The following is a 26,081-nucleotide window of genomic DNA, read 5'->3' as shown; positions in this document are numbered from 1 at the left end:
TTAGATTTATATATAGCACTATTCTAACATAGGTACTTTGACACAAAATTGAACCTTTTTCTGAAATAACATACCAATTTTTTTACATATTTCGATCCTACGACTCAAATAATGCCTAAATGTTAAATTTTGTAAAATTTGGTGTGAAATTTATGGAAAAATTCAACAATTTATGTTCACGATTTTTATTCAGTTTGTGCCAAAATTAGTTCACTTGGCGAACTTCTTAATATGTGGCAACCTATTTTCATTTCCATTTTTACATAGTGCGTGAGACGGAAAAAAAAAACTCAATCGTTCCTTCTTTCAAATAATGTTCTTTATATTATATTTTTAATTATAATTGTTATTAATTTTAAGCAATTTTTTTCTTTTTCGAATTTCATTTTAATTGTTTACGTTGCATAGTTTCTTTTGAATAACTGCTTTAAAATTTTCTATTTACTCATTCGAACTGCATAGCTTAAATCAAAGGTCCATCTTTTATTTATTTATTTATTTATTTTCAAATAGTTTTCTTTATACTATATTTTTAGTCATAGTTACTATCCTAGGTAATTTTTTAATTTTTAGACTTTTATTTTAATTGTTAGTGTTGCATTGTCTCTTCAGATAATTATTTTAAAATTTTCTATTTATTCATTCGAACTGAGCATTTTAAATATATTTATTAATATAAATTTTCCAGAATTTGATTTTATTTATTTGAATTGCGTTTCTTTTGGAATACTTTGTAACCCAGACTACAATGCATTTGAAAACTGCATATATTAAAAGAAACAGTAAAGCACACTTAACACGCCTTTCAATGTTCCGTTCAGAAAAGATATATAAATAAGAGAGATGTATAACCAACATTTTAACTTAGGATGACTTGCATACACTGCTTTAAACAGTTTTTCTTCAGGCATTCTGCAAGTATATTAAAAAGCATCCAACTTTTCGAAATATCTTGGTATTTCTGACAACCATTTTAAATAAAGTTATCTCCTTCCATTTCATAAAAGGCCCACAAACGCCGAGCGGTAAAGTCGCTAAACACTGGTAGTTCACTCCAGGGGTCGAATCCCGATAAAGGGGCTGGTTGCATGGGCGTTTTCGTGGATTTTCTCATGTGTAATGTGTATGCCAGCTGGTTTCCCTTAGAAAGTTCTTCACGAAAGCATCCTTTCTTTTAGGCAGATAGCCCTGCTTTGCCGTAACATAATAATCCAATTCAATCCATTTCATCAGTATTTAAGTCAGAGCCTTTATCAATCTGTAGAGGTTAGCATTTTGAAGGTATGAGATGAAAGGAAAGGCTGGTTTCATCAAGAGGTTTTGGTTTATTTAATTATGGCAAAGCACACTAGGACTATCTGCCTAAGGGGAGGGATGCCTTCGTGGAGGACTTTCTAAGGGAAACTGGTTTGTATACACATTACACATGGGGAAAACCACCAAAACGCCCATGCAGCCAGCCCGTTCGCGGGATTTGAACCTCAGACCGAACTACCAGTCTAACACCGAACCATATACAGTACAAAGTCTTTAATCTGGACCTCAAAGCTACAAACTTTCTGCGCATGCATAGCGTTTACGCATGCGCATAATACCTTTACGCATGCATGTTTAATGTATAACGGACGGTATAAACTAGGCTAAAATGCTAAAATTATCTAATTATCTATTTCAGTTAATGTTGCACACTGCATTGTTCCTTAATCTTCTAATTGGATCCGGCTTATTATTTTTTGATGACTGTTAGAGCAATTTTATAAAAAATAAGCTTGAACTTTCGATTATGTCAAAAAGAGTTTCCGATTCTGGAGCTGCCAAAGGATCTACAAAGCGAAAGCACGTTTCAATGTCCATCAAACAAAAAGTGTAACTGCTGCAAAAAACGGATAAAGGCATGAAGAAAGTGACAGAGAGGTTACTGAAAACGAAAAAATTTCGATTGACAAGTTAGTCGGTATTCTAGGCACAGCAATTACAGGACTTGAACAGCGGAACTTGTAACTGAACAAGAAATTATGTCTGTTTATAGAATTAAAGGGAAAGTATTAGCACATAAAACGAAGCAACTTAAACAACTTACATTGAAAGAAATGTTTAATAAAGTAAACAAATAAATAATAAGCTTTTTTTTTTTTTTTTTTTTTTTGCAAATTTTGATACCCTTTAATCATAATTGCTCTTTATTTCATAAATTACGGTTTCCTATTTTTAATTTTATAATTTCTGCATGCCATCTTACCAGATTTAAATTGATGATCTATAATCCGGAAAAACCCCTAATCTGGAATCGCCGAAGTCCCGATGAGTCCGGATTAAAGACTTTGTACTGTAGTCTAAAACCAGTCGCTCTTCACCTTAATCTCTAATGATATCATTTTTGTCTTTTCGGTTAACACAAGCTGAATTGATGGTACTTGCTGGTGTACACGTCCAAGTGTTTTCTCTTTGAACACCTAAATTCTTTAAAGTATCCTGAAAGTATATTCAAAAGCATCCAACTTTTTGAAACATCTTGGTATGTCTGACAGCCATATTTCCCTTCAAATTTTTGCTTACTTTTCCCTAATTTTACTACTCCCTAATTTTCTTCTTTTCTTCTACAGTTATTTTCAGCGCTCACACAAGAAAATCAAGGTTTTTCGATTGCTAGACTTTCATAAATTTTGCATTCTTGTCGATTGTTTTAAAATATCAATTGCATAACTGCATTTCAGTTGAAGACAGCTTTTCATTTTCTAGCCATTTTAACTACAAACAAAGTATAGAGCAAAGTCCAAAAGATGAATATTTTAATTAAAAGATTTTTTGCTAAATGACAAAGAAATAAAACAGTCCAGCAGTGTTTATTCTGTACCACCGAGTCACCCGATTCTTATATCGGCTGAAACAATCTAAATCATATTAAAGATCATGTTTTTTATACAATCTATAACGCGAGAGAAAAATTAGCTTCTTAAAACATTCTTTCTAAGAGGATTAATATAAAAATTTTTATTTATATATATTTTAAAGCCAGGATTTGAACCAAACTGTCAAACTTTTAAAAGTTTAATTTACATGGTGGTTATAATTAAAGTTCCACTTTGAAATGGTCATAAAAGGAAAAATACTGGACCAAATGTTATAAAACTTGGAAATAGTAGGGGGGAAAAAATTCAAAACCTCACCACCAGGGGAAAAATGTCACTGTATGCAATATTGCTAAATGAAATAAGACATGAAAACATCAGTTTAAAATGTGTCTAATCATTTCCAAAACGTGTTACAAAGCATGTTCAATGTAGTGTCCAGTATTTTCTGAAAGCAAGTTAAATCCTGTTACTGCATTCTCAACAGCAGCTCTTAGCATATCAGGAGGAATGTTACAGACATGTCGGTGTATCACATTTTTCATTTTTGCTAATTGTTTAGATTATCACCATAAACAGTGCTTCTGAGATAATCCCATAGCTAAAAGTCACAGAGGTTGAGGTCTGTTGGGAAGAAGGGAAGTGTCAACCTATAAGACGTTCATTCGTGAAATGTTGCCTAAGTAATTGTGGGACACATGTGAGGTGGGGCCCAGCCCTGCATAGAAATCGTAGCATCTAAAATGCCACAATACTGCAGTTCATGTATCACGAAACCTTTTAACATTGACTCTAAGTGAGCTGCAATCACAGTGGTCCAGCTGTCGACTGCTATTCAGATAAAAATGGTTCAGTTTTTGAAACTAGCTGTCATTCCACACCAAACGGTGTGGAATGACTGGTATGCAATCAAATGCAGTAGGAGAATGCAATGTAACTAGGTAAATAACATGAGAGATTTCTTTCGCCCAAATCGGTTAAAAGCGTTTTGAATCAGTATCTTCATGTTTTAGGCTTCAAAAATTACAAATTAGCGATCTGTAAGAAAACGATTTCCAGATTGTACGCACTTGTGCGAGTGATTTGCGATCTCACATTTCCTAATCGCTAATTTGTGGTTTTCACGGACGAATTTCTCCCTTACACGAATGGCACACTCGACTTTTATCGAATTTAACATCTTTAAATGGTAATTGACTTACTTCAAAGTTTCTTAAGGTATATTAAACTCGTGTAACAAAAGGTTAAGTTAGATTCCGACCCATATTTCATACAGAGCCATTTATGCCCTGGTGGTGAGGTCTCAAACTTTCTTTTTTTTCACGAAAAATTAATTCCCATGACCTCCTTTACACGGTTACCAAGTTTGATAACATTTGATACAGTAGTTTTCCTTTTATGACCTTTTCAAAGTGGAACTTTAATTACAACCATCCTGTATATTATTAAATTTTAATTTGAAGCTATGCGTTATATGTATACCATGCGTAAGATTTTTGCTTTTATGGGGAAAAAAAAAAAAAGAATCGAAGCAAATATACTTAGGATAATGGATCAAAACTAAAAAAATTTCCCCCTCCCTCCGAAAATAAAATATTGAAACTTCGATCTTGAATTTATTGGATTATCGAAACATTCAATTTGACTTATCTTCTAAGTCCTAGTCCCAACAAAAATTCTGAATTACTGAAGCTGAAGTAAAAGGTTTAGTTTATATTCACTGTATGTTAATAAAGTAATTAGAGTGTAATAAGTATAGATTATAGAATTTAAGCTGATACAACTTTTTGTCTGAATGCACAACATGTAATGGAAGAGAAGGCTTTTAGAGATCTGTTTTTGACATGCCTCTAAAAGTAGATGTCATACTCCTTTTGTCTCTTCAATGTCAAAAAACTTTCCTTTGAGAGGCAACTTTAGTTTTTGGGAAAGGAAAAAAATCACAAGAAGACAAATTTAAAGAACATGCAGGATGATTGAGTACACATACTTATTTTCGAAACACAAGCGGTTCTCCGATTGGTTATTGAATAATGAAAAGATGCATTGTCATGCAATACAAAACATTTAGAATACGTTTTCTGACTGAATAACGTAAGATTAAAAGTCATCGGCTTAATTCACAGCCATTTACAAGTCAACTACTCGGGCAATTGCAGAATCGTTCTGATACCTGAGCTTGTAAGACAAACCTAATATCACTGGATTTAAACACTTCTTTAATCTTCCGAGAACATTCCTTCTTTAGCTCATATTTCAAGAATATTAAGTGAATACAATTATTGAAAAAGAAATTGAATATTCATTTGCACTACGGCTTGGTAATTTACTAACAAGTTAACAAAACTTAAATTCTGTTTTTTGTGTCTAAGAATACAACAATATTTTAAATATTTACAAATAAAATATTAAATTGGAGATTTAATTGGAGCCTTACTAGTTGCCTAACATTTGGTCTAACCCAGGCTGCATGGTTGGTTTTCGTAGTTTTCTAGGTTCTCTTTACAAAGGTCTTCTATGAAAGCATCTTAACCAAATAGCTCCCCTGTTCTTTCTATGTTCAAATAACCAACTAACCTAGTTTAAGCGTGATTTCCAAGTGAAGTTACTAGCAAAACCTGAATACTCATTAAAAATCATGTAGCTTGCCAATCGGAAGTAACATGAAAGATATGGCATCAATAATTGAATTGCTGTTACCGTACACTGTTTCTAAACTTAGATGGTCATTCCTTAATTAAGTATAATTGATTTGTAACTTCTACTAGAGCTGACGGTAAGAACTGAAGTGCGAATAAATAATATCTTGTGCAACCTTGATTAATATAAAATTAGAAATATTTGCATTCAGACAGAAAGTTTTTGAAATATTTACAATTACTTTATAGGAAGGATTTATTAATAACCATAATAATTACTTATTATATTGCTGATGATTAGAATTCAGTTCTTGACAATTACATTCTAAATTAGAATTCTAAGGACATAATGAAAATACGCAACGCAGAAAAATAAATTTTAGGATAAAAAAATTAGTCGATTTTTTATGTTTAAAAACTTCTTAAATTCATTTAATAAATATCGTACACTCGTTGGTAATTGAATCCAGAATGTTGGGTGTCGTTTATATAATTATTCTTACTTGTCCACAGAACCTGCTGACTTATCCAGCCATTAAGTAGCTGCAGATCATTTCTACATAACCATTGAACTTCCCTTAATTCGGTCTCTAGAGGGTTGTATGTTTATATCATAATTTGACTTTAATAAAAATGATTATTCTAAATCTTATGTTTCTATAAAAATATACTGTGCTTTAAAGATATGGATGATAGTATCAGCCGCTCTTTCAGCCACGACATACGCAGCAGCTTGTTTAGAAATAAATTATGCAGTTAGTGTCATAAAATATTTTCATAAAATTCAAAAAAGCATCAAACAAAAGTTCTCAGTTTTAGACAATTCGATTTAAACAAAGTTAAAGTAAAGCAGACGATAAAACGACGAAGATAAAAATTTACTCTTACAAATATTTTTTTTTAAATAAAGAAAGAGAGAAATTTAAAAAAATAGTTAAAAATTTGAATAATATCATCTATAATTTAAAAAATAGCTTTTCATATAGTATTAATAAATATTTATTACGCATCATTGAGGGAAAAAATTTCATATAATTAATTTTCCGTAAAATTTTACTTGAAATTTAATTTTAAAAATAGCTGTGGCAACTCACTGTAAAAAAATCCATAAACCACATTTGGCGTTATTATCGCTCAAAAAAGGATACCAAATTTCAAAACGCGAAAATATGTAAATTCGTGTATATCTTTGTAAATTTTAAATAAAAAAGTCTAATTTTTTGCAGGTATGCTTACAAATACACCTTTAAGATGATGGTAAAAGCTTATAGATTATAATTCAAATTTTTTTCGAAAAATTTATAAAAATTATTTAAAAACAGAAATTTAAAAAATAAAACACAAAAAATGGGTAAATTTTATTTGGAATGAACCTAAATTTCGAAATGTAAAAGGAAAAATCAAAAAAGTTTAATATAAAAGGAGATATTAATAAATATTTGCCAAATTCAATTAACATTGAGGAGCTAAAATTTTGAGAGCTAATATTTTAAAAACTACTCATACGAGTTTTACAAAACTTGGCATTCTGGCATAATTTCAGTCGTAGAACTGAAATCTGGAAAAAAATTGGTACGTTATTTCAGAAAAAGTCCGATTTTGTGTCAATATACCTATGTTAGAATAGTGCTATATATAAATCTAATATAGTATATCCTAAGTCGCGCTTTCGAGACATGAAAAACACAGTTTGAATTTTGTCAATCGGCCCAGTAGAACAGGAGATATAGCACTGTCCCCAACACCCCCCCCCCTTTTTTTTTTTTTTTTTTTTTGAGCAGTGTACTTGCATATCATCCCATCAACCAGCCAAGTACTACGATTTAGTGACAATTATGGATGATTCACTTCCTTTATATTTCAGCAATAACGACTGATGATTGGTGACCATTGCAAAATTTCTGCTAATGGTCACCGGCATAATACACAAGTACCAAAAAAAAGCTGAATCTAACACTTTTAAGCTTTCTCAACTTTAATAAAAAATATAAAAGGTCCTTTATTCACAGTTATATTTCAGTTCTCCCATAAAACAGAATTTCAAAATTAAAATGAAATTAGCTTCAAGAAATTTTATTTAATAATTTATTATTTATTTCATTTCGAAATGAAAAATTTAGAACTGTTTTTTTTTTTTTTTTTTTTTTTTTTTTAACTGCATGCTTTAATTTCTCAAAATCTTAATCTTAATATCCAAATAATCAGAACTTATATTATTGCTAAGTGCATTTTTAAAATGTTTTTAAACAGCTTTATCTTTCAATACTATGTTCTTTTAATTTGATTAAGTCATGGGCAAGAATAAAAAAAATTAAGTTACAAGATTCAAAAGTCTCTAATGCACTTGCTTCAGCATCTGATCATATTCTGATGAAAATTCTGATTACTACAAAAATGAAAAATAGTTTATTTTAAATTTTTAGTATAACTATCAAGTTGCATAATGCCTTATTAATAAATTTTCTTTTTTGTCTGCTTCAGAATTCTAGAAGTACACGACTGATGTTCAGATTGTTTGCTAAATCCTTTGTAGATTTTAGAATTTTGACCTGACTAGTGATTTTGTCTTTGGAATGAGAATGAGTTTTTATGCAACTCTTAGATGTCATGTGGTGCATTAAATATCAGGTTTTGTCTTATTTATTTACAGTGTTTATTAGTTTTAAGACATTATACCACATTATTAGAAGAGACAGATTTAAAAAGCAAGTTTTTAAAATAATCTTCTACACACTAAAATCAATATTGTTACTATCATCTCCCATAAACATCATCTAAAACAGTATTATCTTAACTTATTTTTTAAAACACATTTTGCTTCAATTATATTTTTTCACCTATTAGTTTTAAATTGAAATTTTAAATATGTTTTTAACAGACTAATGGTCACAGATACTGAAAAATAAATTTACAGTTCATGTTTAACATAAAAGTATGACAACCCTAATGAATGGCAAACAGGAGACAGGCTAAGGCTCTATTCTTATATGCGCCCTAAGATCACCCAATGTGGCTATATGTGTTCTGCGATGGTTTTTGGCACGATTGCGTGTTGTATGGCAACCCTTTTGACGTTAAATACTCTTTTGCTGGAATGTTTTAATTGCTCGTTGGTTCATGCTGTGCGTGTTTTGAAATGGTCTATGTTGCAATGAGAGACGTGGTTGCAAGAGGGTCTGGGAGATCATTTTTAGTGGCTGTACATGATAGAAATAAGGAAATGCTGATGCAGTATATTTAAGAAAGGATTGAGCCTTGTACAACTATTTTTTCAGATGGCTGGAAATCTTACAAGGATTTAGGAAAAGAAGGTTTTTGAACATTTATTTGTGAACCATAGTATGAATTTTATGGATAGTGTGTCTGGCTGTCATAGAAATACAATACATAGTGATTACATGTCGGCATGAAATTGGTATTTCTGCTGTTCGAAAAAGAATTAATTCATGGTAAGTGCATTTTATTTTATTCTTGTTCTTATTTTGTAGAATGTTATGTTCGTTGTTTTTTTAGTATGAATTTCTGTCATTATTATTGTTTTTTGAATTGTTTGAAATTTATTTTAGTTATTTTAGTTATTTTGTTGATTAGTGCGTAATGACTAGATTGTGCAATTTGTAGGTGTTTTTTAAAGTTGAACCAGAACGCTGTTTGATGGTATTCTTTGAAATTTATTGTTGTTATGTTAATTTATTAAAATGAGGTGTGCGTAGTTCATAGATTCTTTCGCTGCCTAGATTGTGCAATTTGTAGATGTTTTTTAAAGTTAAAACATAATGATGTGTACATGGTATTCTTTGAAATTTATTGTTGTTATGTTAATTTATTAAAGCGAGGTGCGCGTAGTTCGTACATTGTTTCGCTGCCTAGATTGTGCAATTCGTAGATGTTTTTTTAAGTTAAAAGATATCACTGTGTACATAGATTCTTGTCAAATATTTTTGGTTAGAAACTTTACGTTTTTGTTATCTAAATTTTTTGCTTTTGCTTCGGATTTTTAGCTTAAATTGTGTGTTCAAAAGGTGGTTTTTGCATGTGCGAAAAATGCGTTTTGGGAGACATTTAAGGCTTAAAGTTCGAATTGTAGACAAAAACATTTAGATAGTAATATCTAATTTTACCGTAGAGTTTCTCGCCAAAAATGTTTGGAGAGAAACTTGGCGACTTGAGGGCGCATATAAGAATAGTTCCCAGGCTAATAATGAAAAGTAAATCTACAAATTAATACAGAAATTTTCATAAGCAACATTTTAGATTAGAATGCTTGATAAAAAGAAAGCAAATTAGCAATGATATGCAAGACTGAGGTCAGAAGAAATGCAACTCAGTTTAATATAATTTTTTTTTAAATAATCATGAAATATTTTTACTCCATAAGGACTATTATTCTTGAAACAGCAATTTTTCTTGGTTAACTATATATGTCCATTTATCTTTTCAAATTGTTGCCATCAAATATTATAGTCCTGTATTATATTTAAAGAATTAAATAATGAAGAATTTACATAAATGCATGTATATTTTTTGCACTGTAAAAAAACAACAGTACTAGAGCCATCAAATTTTGAATAACTTTGTCCTCTACCCGAATATGGGTGCCTGAAAGCCTCAATTTGGAACTTTGAATTTATTTTATTGTCCTACTTTATATTTTGTAACACTTTAATGGATTTTGTATTAAGAAACTCGATGATTTCAAAGCAAACAATTGCAATACTGTATAGAAAAAAAAAACATGGAATACCTGTTATATACGGACTGGGTTGGCGAAAAATTTCTCATCAAACATTTTTGGCAAGAAACTTCCCGATTTTACTTATCTAAATTTTTTGTTTACATTTCAAACTTGCATTTCAAGCCAATGCCTGAAAAAACGCGGTTTTTACATGTGCAAACGATTTATGCTAAAAGTTTGAAATAAAAACAAAAAAATTAGATGAGTAAAAACGTGAAGTTTCTCACCAAAAATGTTTGTTGACGAATTTAAATGGTAAAAGTTTACAATTGGGTGCCCCTTGTTTTTTTGGCAATTCTTTTCTGATGCCAAGATTGGTTCAAAGAAGGTACAATTTCAAGATGACCGCTACACAAAACCAAAAAAAGAAGTCAAAGAATTGCACAGACTCAATGCCCATGTACACATCGATCTATTTTCACTTAAAACAACATCAGAAAATTGCAAAAACTTGGCATTTTGCACTGCCTTTGTCCACGTATGCATCGATCTATTTTCACTTAAAAAAAATCAGGATGCTAAAACTGAGTTAAAACTATTATGGTAAACAGAAATGGGGTTTCATCAAAATTGAACAAAATTTGTCGCCAATCGAAGAGGTACCCAATTCTACACTACAGCCATTTAAACTAAAATAACAACAATAAATTCCAAACAATTTCAACACAAATAAATTCAAAATTAAAAAAAAAAAAAAAAATAACAACACAAATTTAAAGCAATGCAACAATTAAAATAACTAACTCTCTATAAAATTAAAACAATAAAAAAGCAAATTCACTCAAAGTAGTTCCCCCAAAAAGTAAAATACTAATTTCAAACAAAAACTTGTAAGGACAGACATATGACATATATAATACAATATACTTTCAGTAACAAAACTACGCCAATCACACAAAGCATGTGAACCAAAATGCCATGATTTAGCTATATCAGACATCTTTCTACAATTCAAAATTTCAAATGTTACAATAAAAATTTCCTCTAAAGTCAACTTACTATAAGAAAAACTAGGATCGAATCCTCAAACTTCATTCAGAACTACATTCTTTTGTAAACACACCTCAACAATTTTTCTGTAAATCCATCAGAAACTCAATTTTTCTTCCAAATCGTTGTATCAGAGCCACAATTCTCACATGTCAAGTTCAGCTTCAAAAATCCTGTATCCCATAAAAACTCCAAAAATACACTTTTGTCAGCATGAAGACAAACATGAACAAATGCTTCATTAATAATTCCAACAACATACGTAACGTATTTGGAAACTAAGTACTGTTTCATTCTAGCGCCGTCGCAGCGCTGTGGTAGGCGTCCCACGCATGCGCACTAGTCTTTCTTGTTTACTGACTTTCAGTTGTCGCCATTTTGGTTGCTCTATGTTGTGTTTTCAGTTTGCTGTGCACGTTCAAAATGTTTAAGACAATTAGTTCTCCCGCTGACTGTGAGATTCGTGCCGTGATTAAATTTTTGAACACGAGGAATGTTAAACCGGCCAAAATTTATCGTCAAGTGACAGAAGTTTACGGTGAATACGTGATAAGTGATGGAATGGTGAGAAAGTGGGTAAGAATGTTTAATACAGGTCGAACAAATGTCCTCGCCGAGGCTCAGACTTCTGTTGTCACCGATGATTTGGTAAGGAAAGTTGATGAAGCAATTCATGAGAACAGATGCTTCACAATGACAACTCTTTCAGAGGCATTTCCACAAATTTCACGTACTGTTTTGTGTGAAATTGTGTCTGACCACCTGAATTATCGCAAACTGTGTTCCCGATGGGTTCCAAAAATGCTCACTGATGTTTGCAAAACAAAGCGACTTGGTAGTGCCCTGACATTTCTCACGCGGTACAGTGATAAGGGAGAAAACTTTTTAAACCAAATTGGGTGATGAAACTTGGGTGTGTCATTTCACACCAGAATCGAAACAACAATCGATGGAGTGGAGACACACTCATTCTCCAAAAAAACAAAAGTTCAAAGTGACAATGCCATCACAAAAAATCATGTGCACTGTCTTCTGGGATAGGAAAGGCGTTTTGCTTACTGAATTTCTTCCCAGAGGTGAAACCATTAATGTGGCACGATATTGTGAGACTTTAACAAAACTAAGGCATGCCATTCAAAACAAACGAAGAGGAATGCTCAGTAAAGGAATTGTGTTGCACCATGACAATGCTCAGCCCCATACTGCTGGTGTCACTCAATCGTTAATTCGACAGTTTCATTGGGAGCAGTTCGATCACCCGCCGTACAGCCCGGACTTGGCGCCGTCCGACTATCACTTGTTCCTGCACATGAAGCGCGAGCTTGGTGGCAAGCGCTTTGGATGTGACGATGACACGAAAAATGCTGTGGAGTCGTGGTTATCGAAACTGGCGGGAAGTTTCTTTGACGATGGTATACAAAAACTGGTCACCTGACATGACAAGTGTTTGATCATTGGCAGAAACTATGTTGAAAAATAGTGTAAGACATGTATTTTCATGTAAAAATAAAATTGGATTCGAAAAAATTGTTTTACTATTTTTTTTTTTCAAAACGGTACTTAGTTTCCGAATACGCCTCGTATCTTCTGGAAATAAATCTAACTTGAATACACTCTAAAACGTGCGGCTGATATCTCTCCCCAACTTCCTCCATGGAACTATATGCCATTATTCAACAAATAACTAAAAAACCACCATGATGAAATAAAACCACATTCCCCACAAATGTTTCCACGTAAAAAAGCATTGCCATGCAAACAAAATCTCAAATAAACCATCCAACACAAAATATCGTCTTATATGGCGACCGACTACATGTATCTCGGGCCATACATGATATCTTAGCCAAAAATATTTTTATCTCCAGCACACAAGACTGTCTATCAGAAATTCTAAAGATATGCACTTTTTAAATATTTTTAGCCTAATGGGACATAGCTCAAATGCTCTCGAAACACGTATGTGTATGTAAATGAAAAAAGGTACCTTTGGGTGTAATATAAAATCTGAAAGCTTTCAGATTTTTTTTTTTAAATAATTTCAAAATGAGTAAGCTTTTTTATATTTTATAAAATTTATAGTTATCCTATATTTTAACATTAAAGTAGGCAATAAAGTTCCAGATTATAATACATCTTCTGTTACTAAAGATTTAAATTTTACTTTAAACTAGACATTTGATCAAAAACTTGCTTCAAATTTTTTTGTTGAAGCTTCATACAACACTCTTAATTTACAGGTATTCGCAAAGTAAAATTTTTTTCTTCATCAAAAAAGATGTATTTTATGAGCAACAATCTATGAGCTTTACATAACACATTATTTAACTGAATATTAAATTAATCAACTATTTACTGAAAACAGAATAAAGATCACTCAGCTAGGGCTCTGCTACACAGGTACAAATTAACATTTCCGTAAGAAATCTGAAAAACTCTAGAACTAAGCTGCTTTGCATTTTGACTGATAATTGCCAAAAGCATATAAGAATACCAGATATGAATACTGACCAAAGAAAAAAAATGAATAAAATCTGAGAGGTTTCAGATTTTACATTAATTACATTTTTTTTTTTTTTTTTTTTTTAACATTTTGTGTGTTACCTTTATTCCTTATTTATTAAATATCATGTTCTTTGCACTTCCATACATAACTTCCATAACCATAAAATTCAGTTCAACAGCAAAATCGCAAAATAATTTTAAAATGAGCATATCTTTAGAATTTCCGATACACAGTCTTGCGCAATTAAGATAAAAATCCCCCCCCCCGCACAGTGTTGCCGTTGCTCATTTTGAAACTGTTGAGTTTGCTAATAAAAAATTCGCTAAAGTTTTATAAAATATGAAATAGAAAATAAAACAAATTCCAAATTTGGGCTTCCAGATGCCCATATTCTCGTGGAAATGTACGTTATTCAAAATTTGATAGCTCTAGGTACCATTGTTTTATCACAATGAGAGAAAAATACATACATTTATACAGATTCTTCATTATTTAATTTCTTTAAATATAATACAGGGCTATAATATTTGGTGGCAACAATTTGGGTTGATCTTTGGATTATGGTAACTTGGCAATTTTTTGGCGACCAACTTTGCTACAGCAACCTTCTACTTTTTTTTTTCGGCGCCATTTTGTCTTCACGAAGTAGAGACATGTTTCTTTTCTTTTTATTTACTGAACACTTTTTCCAACAATCTGCTAGCCGAATTACACTTATGCTAGAAATTTTATGGAACAAAACTGCTTAATCATTACAAATATTAACTGCAAAATTGGGGAAAAAGTGCAGAATCGCAAACTCCTTGCACGTTTTTCAGAATTGCACATACACAGTAATCATGTACACGTCGACTTATTTTTACTTAATTAATTTTATCCCAGAATTGCACAAAAATGGCATTGTGCACAATCTTGACTTTATCCATGTATACTGCTTTTTTCATATAAATTAGAAAAATTTGCATGAAAATGCAGGAAAATTTTGTGAATCTTTAAACTCGGTAAAAAGCACCTATATGAAATTACCTGATTGTGAAAAAGTATATACCCTTTCCAAGGATGAACATTTGCACGCATAAAATAAATAAAATATCCAAAAACTTTTCCCTGTAAATTATCTATTATAAACGTCACCTGCAAATTTATAACACAAACATTAAAAATGGTTCCAAATACTTAGTGTCAAATATTTAAATTCTTTCCATGCATATTTACTTCTACTCAAATGTATTCCAAAATACTACAAACATATAACTCACAAAATCACGATCATTAAATTAAAATATAATTAAATTAAAAAATACTACTTAAAATATAAATAAGCACATACATTAAATTAATAAAAATTAGCTTACAATCCTAATTAATTTAAACTAATTCATTGCTAATAACAATTTTCCAATAATACCATATTAATTTATTTATTCCTTACATGCATAAAAATAATATACTCAAATGATTAAAATACTAACCTAATCTTCTTCACAATCTTTATTGCATGGCGGTTAAACTTTTCTTATAGTATCAATAATCCAGTAGTCAACTGGCAGTCTACTCACCCACTAATAAGAAATTAATAAAATTTCACCCATACTCAAACAACTTTCAGCAAACCACGTACCCTTCCTTACACTCTGTTTCACAAAATGTCCATTTTCACCAGATTTCTTGCACTGCCATTCAAACTTATCTGTATATCCTTCCTTTCACACAATCTCATTTCATTCCCACGTGTTGGACATTCATACTTATCCGCAATTAATCCTACATTCATACACCATTCAAGCAATTCTTTTGGATTATCAGATAAACGGAATAAAAATTTAGAATTCACTTTAGATAGCGCCATGGGATCCAAAAATTAATCAACACTCTTTCACACAACACACAATGAAGCTAAATACAAAATACTATAAACTACTGCAGATATTTTTCCAAATTCCCCCCTTTTCCGATTAAAGATCTGTAATTCGTCCATAAATGTCACATGACATATCTCATGATCTCTCATTTCCCTCACACAAAATAATGCGTAATCAGAACTGAGTACTTCTCACATTATTCCCAAAGTCCTAGGTAGTAACCTTTATCGCCTACCAAAATGTCGCCAAACTACCTGTTACCATATTCCAAAGATTAGCCACAATTTGAAAAGTGAATCAACGCAAAATGCCAAAACGAAGTTAATAGTTCTTCTGGGCAAATTGCCCCTTTGAACTAATAAACTCATAGATGAAAATAAAATAATGATTATAATGGTTAGAGTACAGAGAAGGGTACCCCTTGTATTATCGCGAAGTTATTGTTTAATTTATCGCCAAGTTGTTGTTTCATTTATGCCCGAGTAGTTGAATGGTATGGAAGCCCTATTGTGACATAATTGGTTGCATGATTATGGTAAATTCGTAAGGGCTTGTAGTGTGTGTGTGTGTTGGTTACGAAGTATATCGCTTGTTTTGTGGTTTAGACAGTAAAATGGCCGAATGAGGTAAGATTAATTTGAAGTTTCTCTATGATTTGGAAAGAAAGGGAAAAGAGCATTATTTGACTGGTGTGTAAATGAAGGTTTATTTAGTAGCCATTATTAGGTGTCTTGTTTGTAGGAAGTAAATGTGTATGGTCGAACTCATTACAGAGGATATTTTTTACTCTTATTTTGTGAATTTATGTAGCGATGCCAGTATACAGATTCTAGTTCAGAGAATTTTAGGAAGCTTTTGAATGCTGTTAAGGAATTTTGTTTGACTGAAGATGTGTGAATTCGTAAATAAGGTAAGTAGATATTTCCTTTGTGTAGTGCAAAAATGAATTTCCTTTTTTATGTTATTTCACTGTCTGATTTAAAATGTAGTTTATTTAGATTATATATTTGTTGGCTGCTCCTTTGACTTTTAAAGTGAATATAGATTGATGTGTACATGGACAAAGCCAAGGAGTGTGCAATGCCTAGTTTGTGCAATTCTCTGATTTTTTTTAAGTGAAAATAGGTCGATGTGTACATGGATACCGAGTTTGTGCAATTCTTTATCTTGTTATTTATCTGGAGCGGCGATTTTTGGCAAGCCAAAATAACAAGTCGAAGAATTGCACAAACTTGGTATCCATGTGCCGCCAAAAATCGCCAAGTTTTGCCAAGGGGTACCTGTAAATATACTTTACCATTATAACATGAAAGCACTCATAAATATTAGCTCTGCATAAAATATTAATTTAAAAGCATAGAGATTAAGAAATGCTTTCAATAATAACAAACTGCCAGTAAAAAATATTACAAAAAATAATTTTCTTTTAAAAAGAAACCTAAAATTCTTCATTGCTGAAATTTCAAAATACTGGACAAGCAGCACAATAGCAGCTGTATATTAATATACAGTTGACAAACATAATGTTAGGTAATTTGCTTGAATTTTTCTGTAACTTAAATCAATTTGGCATGATAATGCTCCCAGCAAACAAAAAGTTTCCTAAACATTAGTAGCTACAATAATTACTAGCATCTTTAAAATTTAAAAGTTAACCAACTTAAAACAAAAAAGCTGAATAATTCTTAATAATTCAACATACACTAACTCTACTGTAATATAACTGCACTTACAAAGGAAGAGTGGACAAAACCTGTGAAGTTTCTTTCAATCTCACTGTATTTTGATTCAGAAGATCAAGTGAAGGGATAAAAATACAAGCTTTCTTGGGATCAGAAATATAATATGGGCTTTCATAAATACCTCTCAGAATTTCAGTAAATTCACGCGAAAATGGTGTTGAAACAAGAACACCTTTATCATCTTCATACCTGAAAAAAATAATCATTATCACTAAGAAACACAAAATTAAACTATGCCTTTAAGAAATACATATGTATGTTATCAAAACTTTGCTTCCTTCTCAGAAACTTATTTCTGCATATAACCTTAACAAATTATAAAAATGTTTCAACAATATAACCTAAATGATTAGTTCAAACATTTTTATAACTTTTCATATTTTTTAAGTATTATTACTAATTAAACTTATAATATCGTCTTCCTACAACTGATATAAATAATTATCCTCCTACCAATTAACTTTAAAATGGTAATAAAGCCTAACTTAACTGGTCTATATATACTAACACATTTCAGACAGAAAACTGTAGTCACAGTCATTAAATGAATAAGCATTGTAAGCAAATGCCAATAATCTCAATTATGTAAGAAACAGTAAATATTTTACAAATTTAGAGGAATGTGTGCTTTCTTATGTTGTACATTATTCATCATTTAACCCATTATGAAAATAAAGCAATTCAGATACTGACATTACCATTCATTAATTAACTGGATTTTTATAAACTGGACTTTTTAAAAGAAAATACACTACTGAGCCCTTTATTTACAAAATTACATTTTTCCAAATTAAATTGATGGTAAAATCCTAGTACAGTCAAAAGTCTTTAATCCGGAATGATCTATAATCCGGACCTCAAAGCTACAAACTTTCTGCGCATGCGTAAACTCATAATGCATTTATGCATGCACATAATACGTTTACGCATGTGTGTTTAATGTATAACGGACGATATAAGCTAAGCTAAAATTATTTAATTATCCATTTCAGGTAATGTTGCAGATTGTGTTGTTCCTTAATCTTCTAATTGGATGCAGCTTATTATTTTTTGCAGACTGTTAGAGCATTTTATAAAAGTGAGCTCGAACTTTTGATTATGTCAAAAAGGATTTCCGATTCTGAAGCTGCCAAAGTATCTACAAAGCGAAAGCATGTTTCGATGTCCATCAAACAAAAAGTGGAATTGCTGTGAAAAATGGATAAAGGCATATCCTTTGTTTCTCTAACCATTCCGAAATCTGTTTATCAATTTCACGCTGCTCTGCAGGGGGGGGGACATCGCGGCACGCAGTGAACTGGAAGTTTATCTGTCAGCACTATCGTTATCTTCAGGGCAGATGTTTTTATTTTATTCGGCTTATAATTCCTTACTAAATGTAGTATTTCATCTCGATGTACTCTATCTTTGATATGACTTAAATCAAATTCCTCATCATTATAAATATCACAAATACACATCAAATAGCTTTCTGGTTGCAATTTTCTAATTTCGTCTATGCGTAATGTATGCTTTACGCATGTGCGTGTTAAAAGAAATGTTTAATAAAGTAAACAAATAACTATTAGGCTTATTTTTTTGTAAATTTTGATACCCTTTAGATCATAATTGCTCTTTATTTCATAAATCACGGTTTCATATTTTTAGTTTTATAATTTTTGCATGCCATCTTACCAGATTTAAACTGATGCTCTATAATCGGGAAAAATCGATAATCCGGAATCGCCGAAGTCCCTACGAGTCCGGATTAAAGACTTTTGACTGTATGAGGTGCAGCCTTGACATGATTTTGAAAATTATTGCCAACCCAAAAATGACATGTTTAACTACTCATTGTATATGTCCATGGACCTTATAAGAAATAGACCAACCCAAATGGGTTTTCTCCCTCTTCTGACGCATTCCTGGCTGTCACCTTGACCACATCCGGAGGAGAGGGGACAATTTGCAGAAACTTACAATGGTTGGCTACTGCAGTGTGTATAATTGTCAAAAAAAAATTGATTGTAGCACTTCATTTTACAAATTAGAATTTTTAGATATTTTCATTTTTGAAACTGAGATTGATTTTTAAAAGTTTAGCATATTTATCAAGCATAATTAATGTTCTAAATAATTATAAAGCTGTTGTATGCTTTCAGGCCTCGCTACTTTTTTAGCTTTTCCTATGCTGTAAGGAAATTTTTAACTACTTCTTTTAGAAAATAATATTTTAAATCTGAACTAATAGAAAATTTCAAACGAAGAATTTTCTCTTATAATTTTTATTAGTGTAAATAAGTAAAAAATACTACAATACCTAAAAATTAATTTTTGAAAGTTTTTGCTTAAAATTCTACATTGTGCTGCTTTTTTAAGATTATAAGTAAATATTATAGCATATTTTTTATAAAGGAGGTTTATTTCAATTATATTTCACAATACATCATAGTGATAAACACTTTTAACACCTTAATAATTTTTATACATTTAATTCTAATGTCAAAATTGTAAATTGTAATAACTGATAGTGCTAACATTTTATAGTGATTATGTTTTTTAATTTAATTTTAGTTCTGCATAATTTTTTTTTATTATTTACTGTGAATTTAATTTATTAGCCCAAAGGGGAGGTAGCCCAGAAAGGCTATTAGTTTCGAAACGGCATTTTGCGCTGTTTCATTATAAATATCCGTTTCACTTTGCAAACTGCTGCCACCAAATATTAGCGCTTTGTATTATTATATTTAAAGAAATTTAATAATGAATGATCTGCATGACTACATGTATGTTTCTCGTACTGTGAAAAAATTAAGGTATCTAGAGCCATCAAATTTTGAATAACGTAATCCTCTACCCGAACAGCCAAATTTCGAATTTGTTTTAATCCATTTCATATTTTGTAAAATTTTAACGAATTTTTTATTAAGAAACTCAACGAGTTCAAAGTGAGCAATGGCAACACTGTACGGAAAATAACATTTTTATCTCCAGCGTGGAAATTCTAAAGATATGCTGTTTTCAAATATTTTGTGATACTGCTGTTGAATTGAATTTTGTGTGGTTTACGTGCGAAGAACATGATATTCAATAAATAGAGGTAACACACAAAGCATTAAAAAATGTCCCTTTGAATATAACATAAAATCTGAGTGCTTCCAGACTTTATTTATTTATTTTCATTATACTGAGAAAAGTTTATGCTCCGAATTTTATGAATTATTAAAATAAATAATCATCTTATGATGTTAATAGTTAATGATCATATGATCAAATAAATGACCGTCTTGTAATGTTATAATAATTTTAAAAACCACTACTTGAAAATTCTCGTAAAATTTTTTAAAAATATATCAGATCTTGTTTAATTTTGCTTTATTTGTTTCAAAGCTTCATGTACTATCATTTTTATTTAATTTTACTTTAGGCTGATCTTTAGAATATGGTAACTGATAGTTTGGCGACATTTTGGAGGCGATAAAGGTTACTACCTGGGACTTTGGTAATAATGTGAGCAGTACTCAGTTCCAATTACGCATTATTTTGTGTGAGGGAAATGAGAGATCATGAGATATGTCATGTGATATTAATGGACGAATTACGGTTCTTTAATCGGAAAAGGGGGGAATTTGGAAAAATATCTGTGGCTGTATATTATTTTGTATTAAGCTTCATTGTGTGTTGTGTGAAATAGGGTTGAATAATTTTGGGATTGTATGGCGCTGTCTAAAGTGAACAATCGTATGAATGTTTGGAAGATGAAGGTTTTAAACATCCACAAATATTATTTTAAAGATCCGGAAACAGGTGCACATATCAATACAATACAGGGCACGTGGAGTGCTATAAAAAGCGCCATTCCGAGGCATTGTGATAAAGAGAATTTTGCTTTTTATTTAGCGGAGGAATTGTGGGGGAAAAATTCGCAGAAAAAATCGTTCAATAATTTTATTGAATACATAATAAAAGTGTATCAACCATGTAAGCAAGATTCTGAAGAAGATTAGGTAAGTTAGCATTTTTAATTATTTGAGGATATTATTTGGTTGATCTTTACAATATGGTAACTGGTAGTTTGGCGACATTTTGGAGGCGATAAAGGTTACTACCTGGGACTTTGGTAATAATGTGAGCAGTACTCAGTTCCGATTACGCATTATTTTGTGTGAGGGAAATGAGAGATCATGGGATATGTCATGTGATATTAATGGACCAATTACGGTTCTTTAATCGGAAAAGGGGGGAAATCGGGAAAAAATCTGGAAATTTTGTATTTGGCTTTATTCTGTGTTGTGTGAAACAGTGTTCGTGAATTTTTGGATCCCATGGCCGTAACTAAAGAAAAGTTTATCGGACACGTAATCAAGATTCTGAAGAAGATAAGGTAAGTTAGTATTTTTAATTATTTGAGGATATTATTTTTATGCATTGTTCTAAATGTAAGGTGGAAGTAAAGGAATTTGGTATTATTGGGAAAATTGTTATTAGCAATGATTTAGTTTAAAGTAATTAGGATTGTAAGGTAATTTTTATTAATTTAATGTATGTGCTCATTTATATTTTAAGTAGTGTTTTTGAATTTAATTATATTTTAATTAAATGATAGTTATTTTGTGAATTTTATGTTTGTAGGAATTTGGTATACGTTTCAGTTGAAGTAAACGTGCATGGAAATAATTTAAATATCTGACACTAAGTATTTGTAATGGTTGCGGTATGAATTCGTTGGTGACGTTTATAATATAATAGATGATTTAGAGGTAAAAGTTTTTGGATATTTTATTTATTTTATATGTGGAAATGTTCATATTTGGAAAGGGTAAATACTTTTTCGCGATGAGGTAATTTCATATATGTTCTTTTTACCGGGTTTAAAGATTGTGAAAATTGTCATGTATTTTCGTGAAATTTTTCTAATTTATGAGAAAAAAGCAGTGTACATGGATATAGTGAAGAGTGTGCGCAATGCCATTTTTGTGCAATTCTGGGATGTTTTTTTAAGTAAAAATAAGTCGACGTGTACATGGTTTAGTGATATTTTAATTAAATGATAGTTATTTTGTGAATTTTATGTTTGTAGGAATTTGGTATACGTTTAAGTTGAAGTAAACGTGCATGGAAATAATTTAAATATTTGATACTAAGTATTTGTAATACTTGCGGTATGAATTCGTTGGTGACGTGTATAATGTAATAGATGATTTAGAGGTAAAAGTTTTTGGATATTTTATTTATTTTATATGTGGAAATGTTCATATTTGGAAAGGGTAAATACTTTTTCGTGATCAGGTAATTTCATATATGTTCTTTTTACCGGGTTTAAAGATTGTGAAAATTGTCATGTATTTTCGTGAAATTTTTCTAATTTATGAGAAAAAAGCAGTGTACATGGATATAGTGAAGAGTGTGCGCAATGCCATTTTTGTGTAATTCTGGGATGTTTTTTTAAGTAAAAATAAGTCGACGTGTACATGGTTTAGTGATATTTTAATTAAATGATAGTTATTTTGTGAATTATGTTTGTAGGAATTTGGTATACGTTTAAGTTGAAGTAAACCTGCATGGAAATAATTTAAATATTTGACACTAAGTATTTGTAATGCTTGCGGTATGAATTCGTTGGTGACGTGTATAATATAATAGATGATTTAGAGGTAAAAGTTTTTGGATATTTGATTTATTTTATATGTGGAAATGTTCATATTTGGAAAGGGTATAAACTTTTTCGCGATCAGGTAATTTCATATATGTTCTTTTTACCGGGTTTAAAGATTCAGAAAATTATCATGTATTTTCGTGAAATTTTTGCAATTTATGAGAAAAAAGTAGTGTACATGGATATAGTGAAGAGTGTGCGCAATGCCATTTTTGTGTAATTCTGGGATGTTTTTTTAAGCAAAAATAAGTCGGCGTGTACATGGTTTATGTGTATGTGTTATTTTGAAAAACGCGTAAGGAGTATGGTATTGTGCACTTTTTCCCAATTTTGCAGTGAATATTTGTCATGATTAAGCAGTTTTGTTTGATAAAATTTCTAGCATAAGTGTAATTCGGCTACTAGATTGTTGGAAGAAGTGTTCAATAGATAAAAAGAAAAGAAACATGTCTTTACTTCGTGAAGACAAAATGGCGGCGGGGAAAAAAAATAGAGGGTTGCTGTAGGAGAGTTGGTTGCCAAATTTTCGCCAAAAAAACGCCAAGTTACCATAATGTAAAGATCAACCGAATTGGATTTTTATAAGTTTTCTTTGACTTTTTAAGTGAAAATAGGTCGGTGTCAAGGGAGTGCGCAATACCATTTTTATGAAAGTCTGGGATGTTTTTTTAAGTGAAAATAGGTTGATGTGTACATGGATACCGAGTTAGTGCAATTCTTAAAAACATGCCAAGCAGTGGGTGATTCTGCACTTTCCCCTAGCATTAGCACATTGGCTTACTTAGAAATACTTAAAAAAAAAAAAAAAAAAAAAAAAAAAAAAAACAGAGAAGGGCAGCGGCTTACAAAGTGCTCTACAAATATATCTACTAGAAGTATGATTTCATTCGCAGATTATAAAGTACATAGAATTTACTCATCTTTTAGACACTGCTAGAAATTAAGACACAATAACACGCCGAATAAACCATCAAAACTAGTCCTGTGAAAATTTTGCAAATTAACGCTGATTTTTGTTGTTTGACTTCTGAACTGCTAGAAATATTTCATAACAGTTTTCAAGTTCACATACATATTATCAGATAATAAGTACTTCTTAAATTATTCTACGCTTTAAACGCAAACTGTCTAATTTCTCCTTTGTAATACTATTTAAATTACGAAAAAGGGGGAGGCATCCCCTTTTTTGTAATTGGCATCCTTTATTACAACAATCTTTAAACTTTTGAAATTATGCATAAGATACAAGTATAATTTACCTGAAAATAGGATAAATATATACACTAAGTTTATTTTCCGAATGTCCGCATTTATAGACATCAAAACAAGTAAAATAATTGCAATTTCTATTTCGAGGTTCAGCAGAATGTGCTCCTGCAAGGATTCTTATCTCTGGAGAGTTTTCAACTGCCCGAAATACGAAGTTTTCTTCCTTATCATTTAACTTCCATGACTTTAATAAAGCTGTGCCAATAATCACAAATGCGAATAAAACAGCACACACGTATACGACAGCATATTTGAATCTTGAGGACCTGGAGAAACCCATTTTAGAATTTAATTTGATCTGTCAGATATCAAGTAGATATGTTTACATACGATCTGGATTCGTAAAATCGGTTCCAAAATTGTGTGATCCATGATTTGGGTATTAGTAGTTTACGAACATTACATTTCTCGAAACGGAACAATCCACACAAGCGAATAAACAAATTCAATTCCCTTGAACACACAAAAAAAAGAGACAGACGGCTGTATTTTGCAAGTTAGTGTAACACTTTTAACCAATTGGTGCAGAAGCAAACACCGGGCTCTAAAGCCAAAGCGATGCACAGTTTGGGGGAAGTAATGCAATTTAAATAAAAAAAAAAAAAAAAGCTTGGAAAAAAAGACATAAAATGTTTAAGAAAGAAGTAGAAGCTCGCTGAATTCAGGTTCCAGCTTCAAAGACATCTTAACTGGTGATCCAGTACCCCCTTGGATCTCACTGTTATCTTTTCAGAATGAATATCCGCGATTCCAGCGCTCTGATACGCCATCTAGTGGCTAAAAGGTGGAAACATTAAAGCTCGGTATTTACGTTTGACAATGCTACCTAGTTTGTGAAGCGTGTTGTGATCGAAAAGTAATTAAACGTTTTATTTTTTATTGTTGTGGGCATATGTATAACTTAAAAAGAAGTACAGACCACACGTTTTGTTGTGTACACTAGTCTAAATCACGAGCTTGCAAGGAACCTGAGTTATGCTTCTATTGCATTCTTGGTTCGAAAAATATCGAACGAGATAGCAAAACGAAGAGGGTGGATTCGCGTATTTCGAATTGGAAAGAAAGTTGGACATTATATGAACGTGCGTTCTAAGCATTTAAAAAAAAAAAAAACTGATTACATTTTTTCTCGTAAGAAAAGTTTTCTTTCTCGTGTATCATACATATAAATGTGTATGTATGTTCTTCGAAAGTAAACATGCATATTTGTGTATTGAAGTATAAATCATTATAGCTCATTAATCTCTTAAATATTATTAATACACATACATATACAATTATGCTTTTATGCATATTTTACCTGCAGAAATTTAAATTGTGTTTCAGTTTATGTTAGCAATGATTTAAATGAAAATTTATAGAATGACACACATAAAAGTAAAAGTTAATTATTTTAACGTTAATGATGAACTTTGAATTTCATATTCTAGTAATGCTGAAATTTCTGTGTGTGAGTCATTTCCTGTTAAACTATTTAGAACTGTTTACAGTGGTTCAGGATAGTTAGCATAAAAAATTTCCAGTTCAGAAAATAGTTATGATGATGTAGTATGAGTAATAGTATAAAAAGTATTACAGATATCAAATCTTTTCCACTATAGAATAGCATGCACCAAACAATTTCTTATAAAATGATATACGTACCATTGTTACTCGCTGAGCACAGTTAAATGTTTTTTCTTATCTTTTATAGCAATGTTCGTTTTGAAGTAAGTATTAGTAATAAAAAGTTTTTAAAGTAGCTTAAAAAAATTTTCTCCATGGTGAAAATTAGCTAATGATGAAAGTATTTTTCCTCACTTGAAGTATCAAACGGGCACATGTATCTTTTTCGAGAAAATCTGTTGTTCTTTA

The 26,081-nt window shown here is 31.0% G+C and overlaps 1 protein-coding gene across 1 annotated transcript in view; it reads right to left on the bottom strand.

Annotated features, from left to right (window-relative positions):
• The window catches only part of sotv (exostosin glycosyltransferase sotv), an 88,288-nt gene extending 63,561 nt beyond the window's left edge, over positions 1-24,727 (bottom strand). Inside the window, exons 1-2 of the mRNA XM_085808054.1 lie at positions 24,218-24,727; positions 17,315-17,512 (exon numbers count right to left, since the gene is read on the bottom strand). Of these exons, the coding sequence (XP_085664180.1) occupies positions 17,315-17,512; positions 24,218-24,507 (488 nt within the window). The 5' untranslated portion in view covers positions 24,508-24,727. The remainder of the gene's footprint in view (positions 1-17,314; positions 17,513-24,217) is intronic.
• Between the last annotated feature and the right edge of the window lie 1,354 nt (positions 24,728-26,081).

The sequence above is a fragment of the Stegodyphus dumicola genome, chromosome X1 (genome assembly GCF_044657685.1).
Source record: "Stegodyphus dumicola isolate Sdum_Otavi_A_Nest chromosome X1, ASM4465768v1".
Lineage (NCBI taxonomy): Eukaryota > Metazoa > Arthropoda > Arachnida > Araneae > Eresidae > Stegodyphus > Stegodyphus dumicola.
The sequence above is the reverse complement of the archived record's forward strand: the minus strand, read 5'-3'. Positions and strand labels throughout refer to the sequence as shown.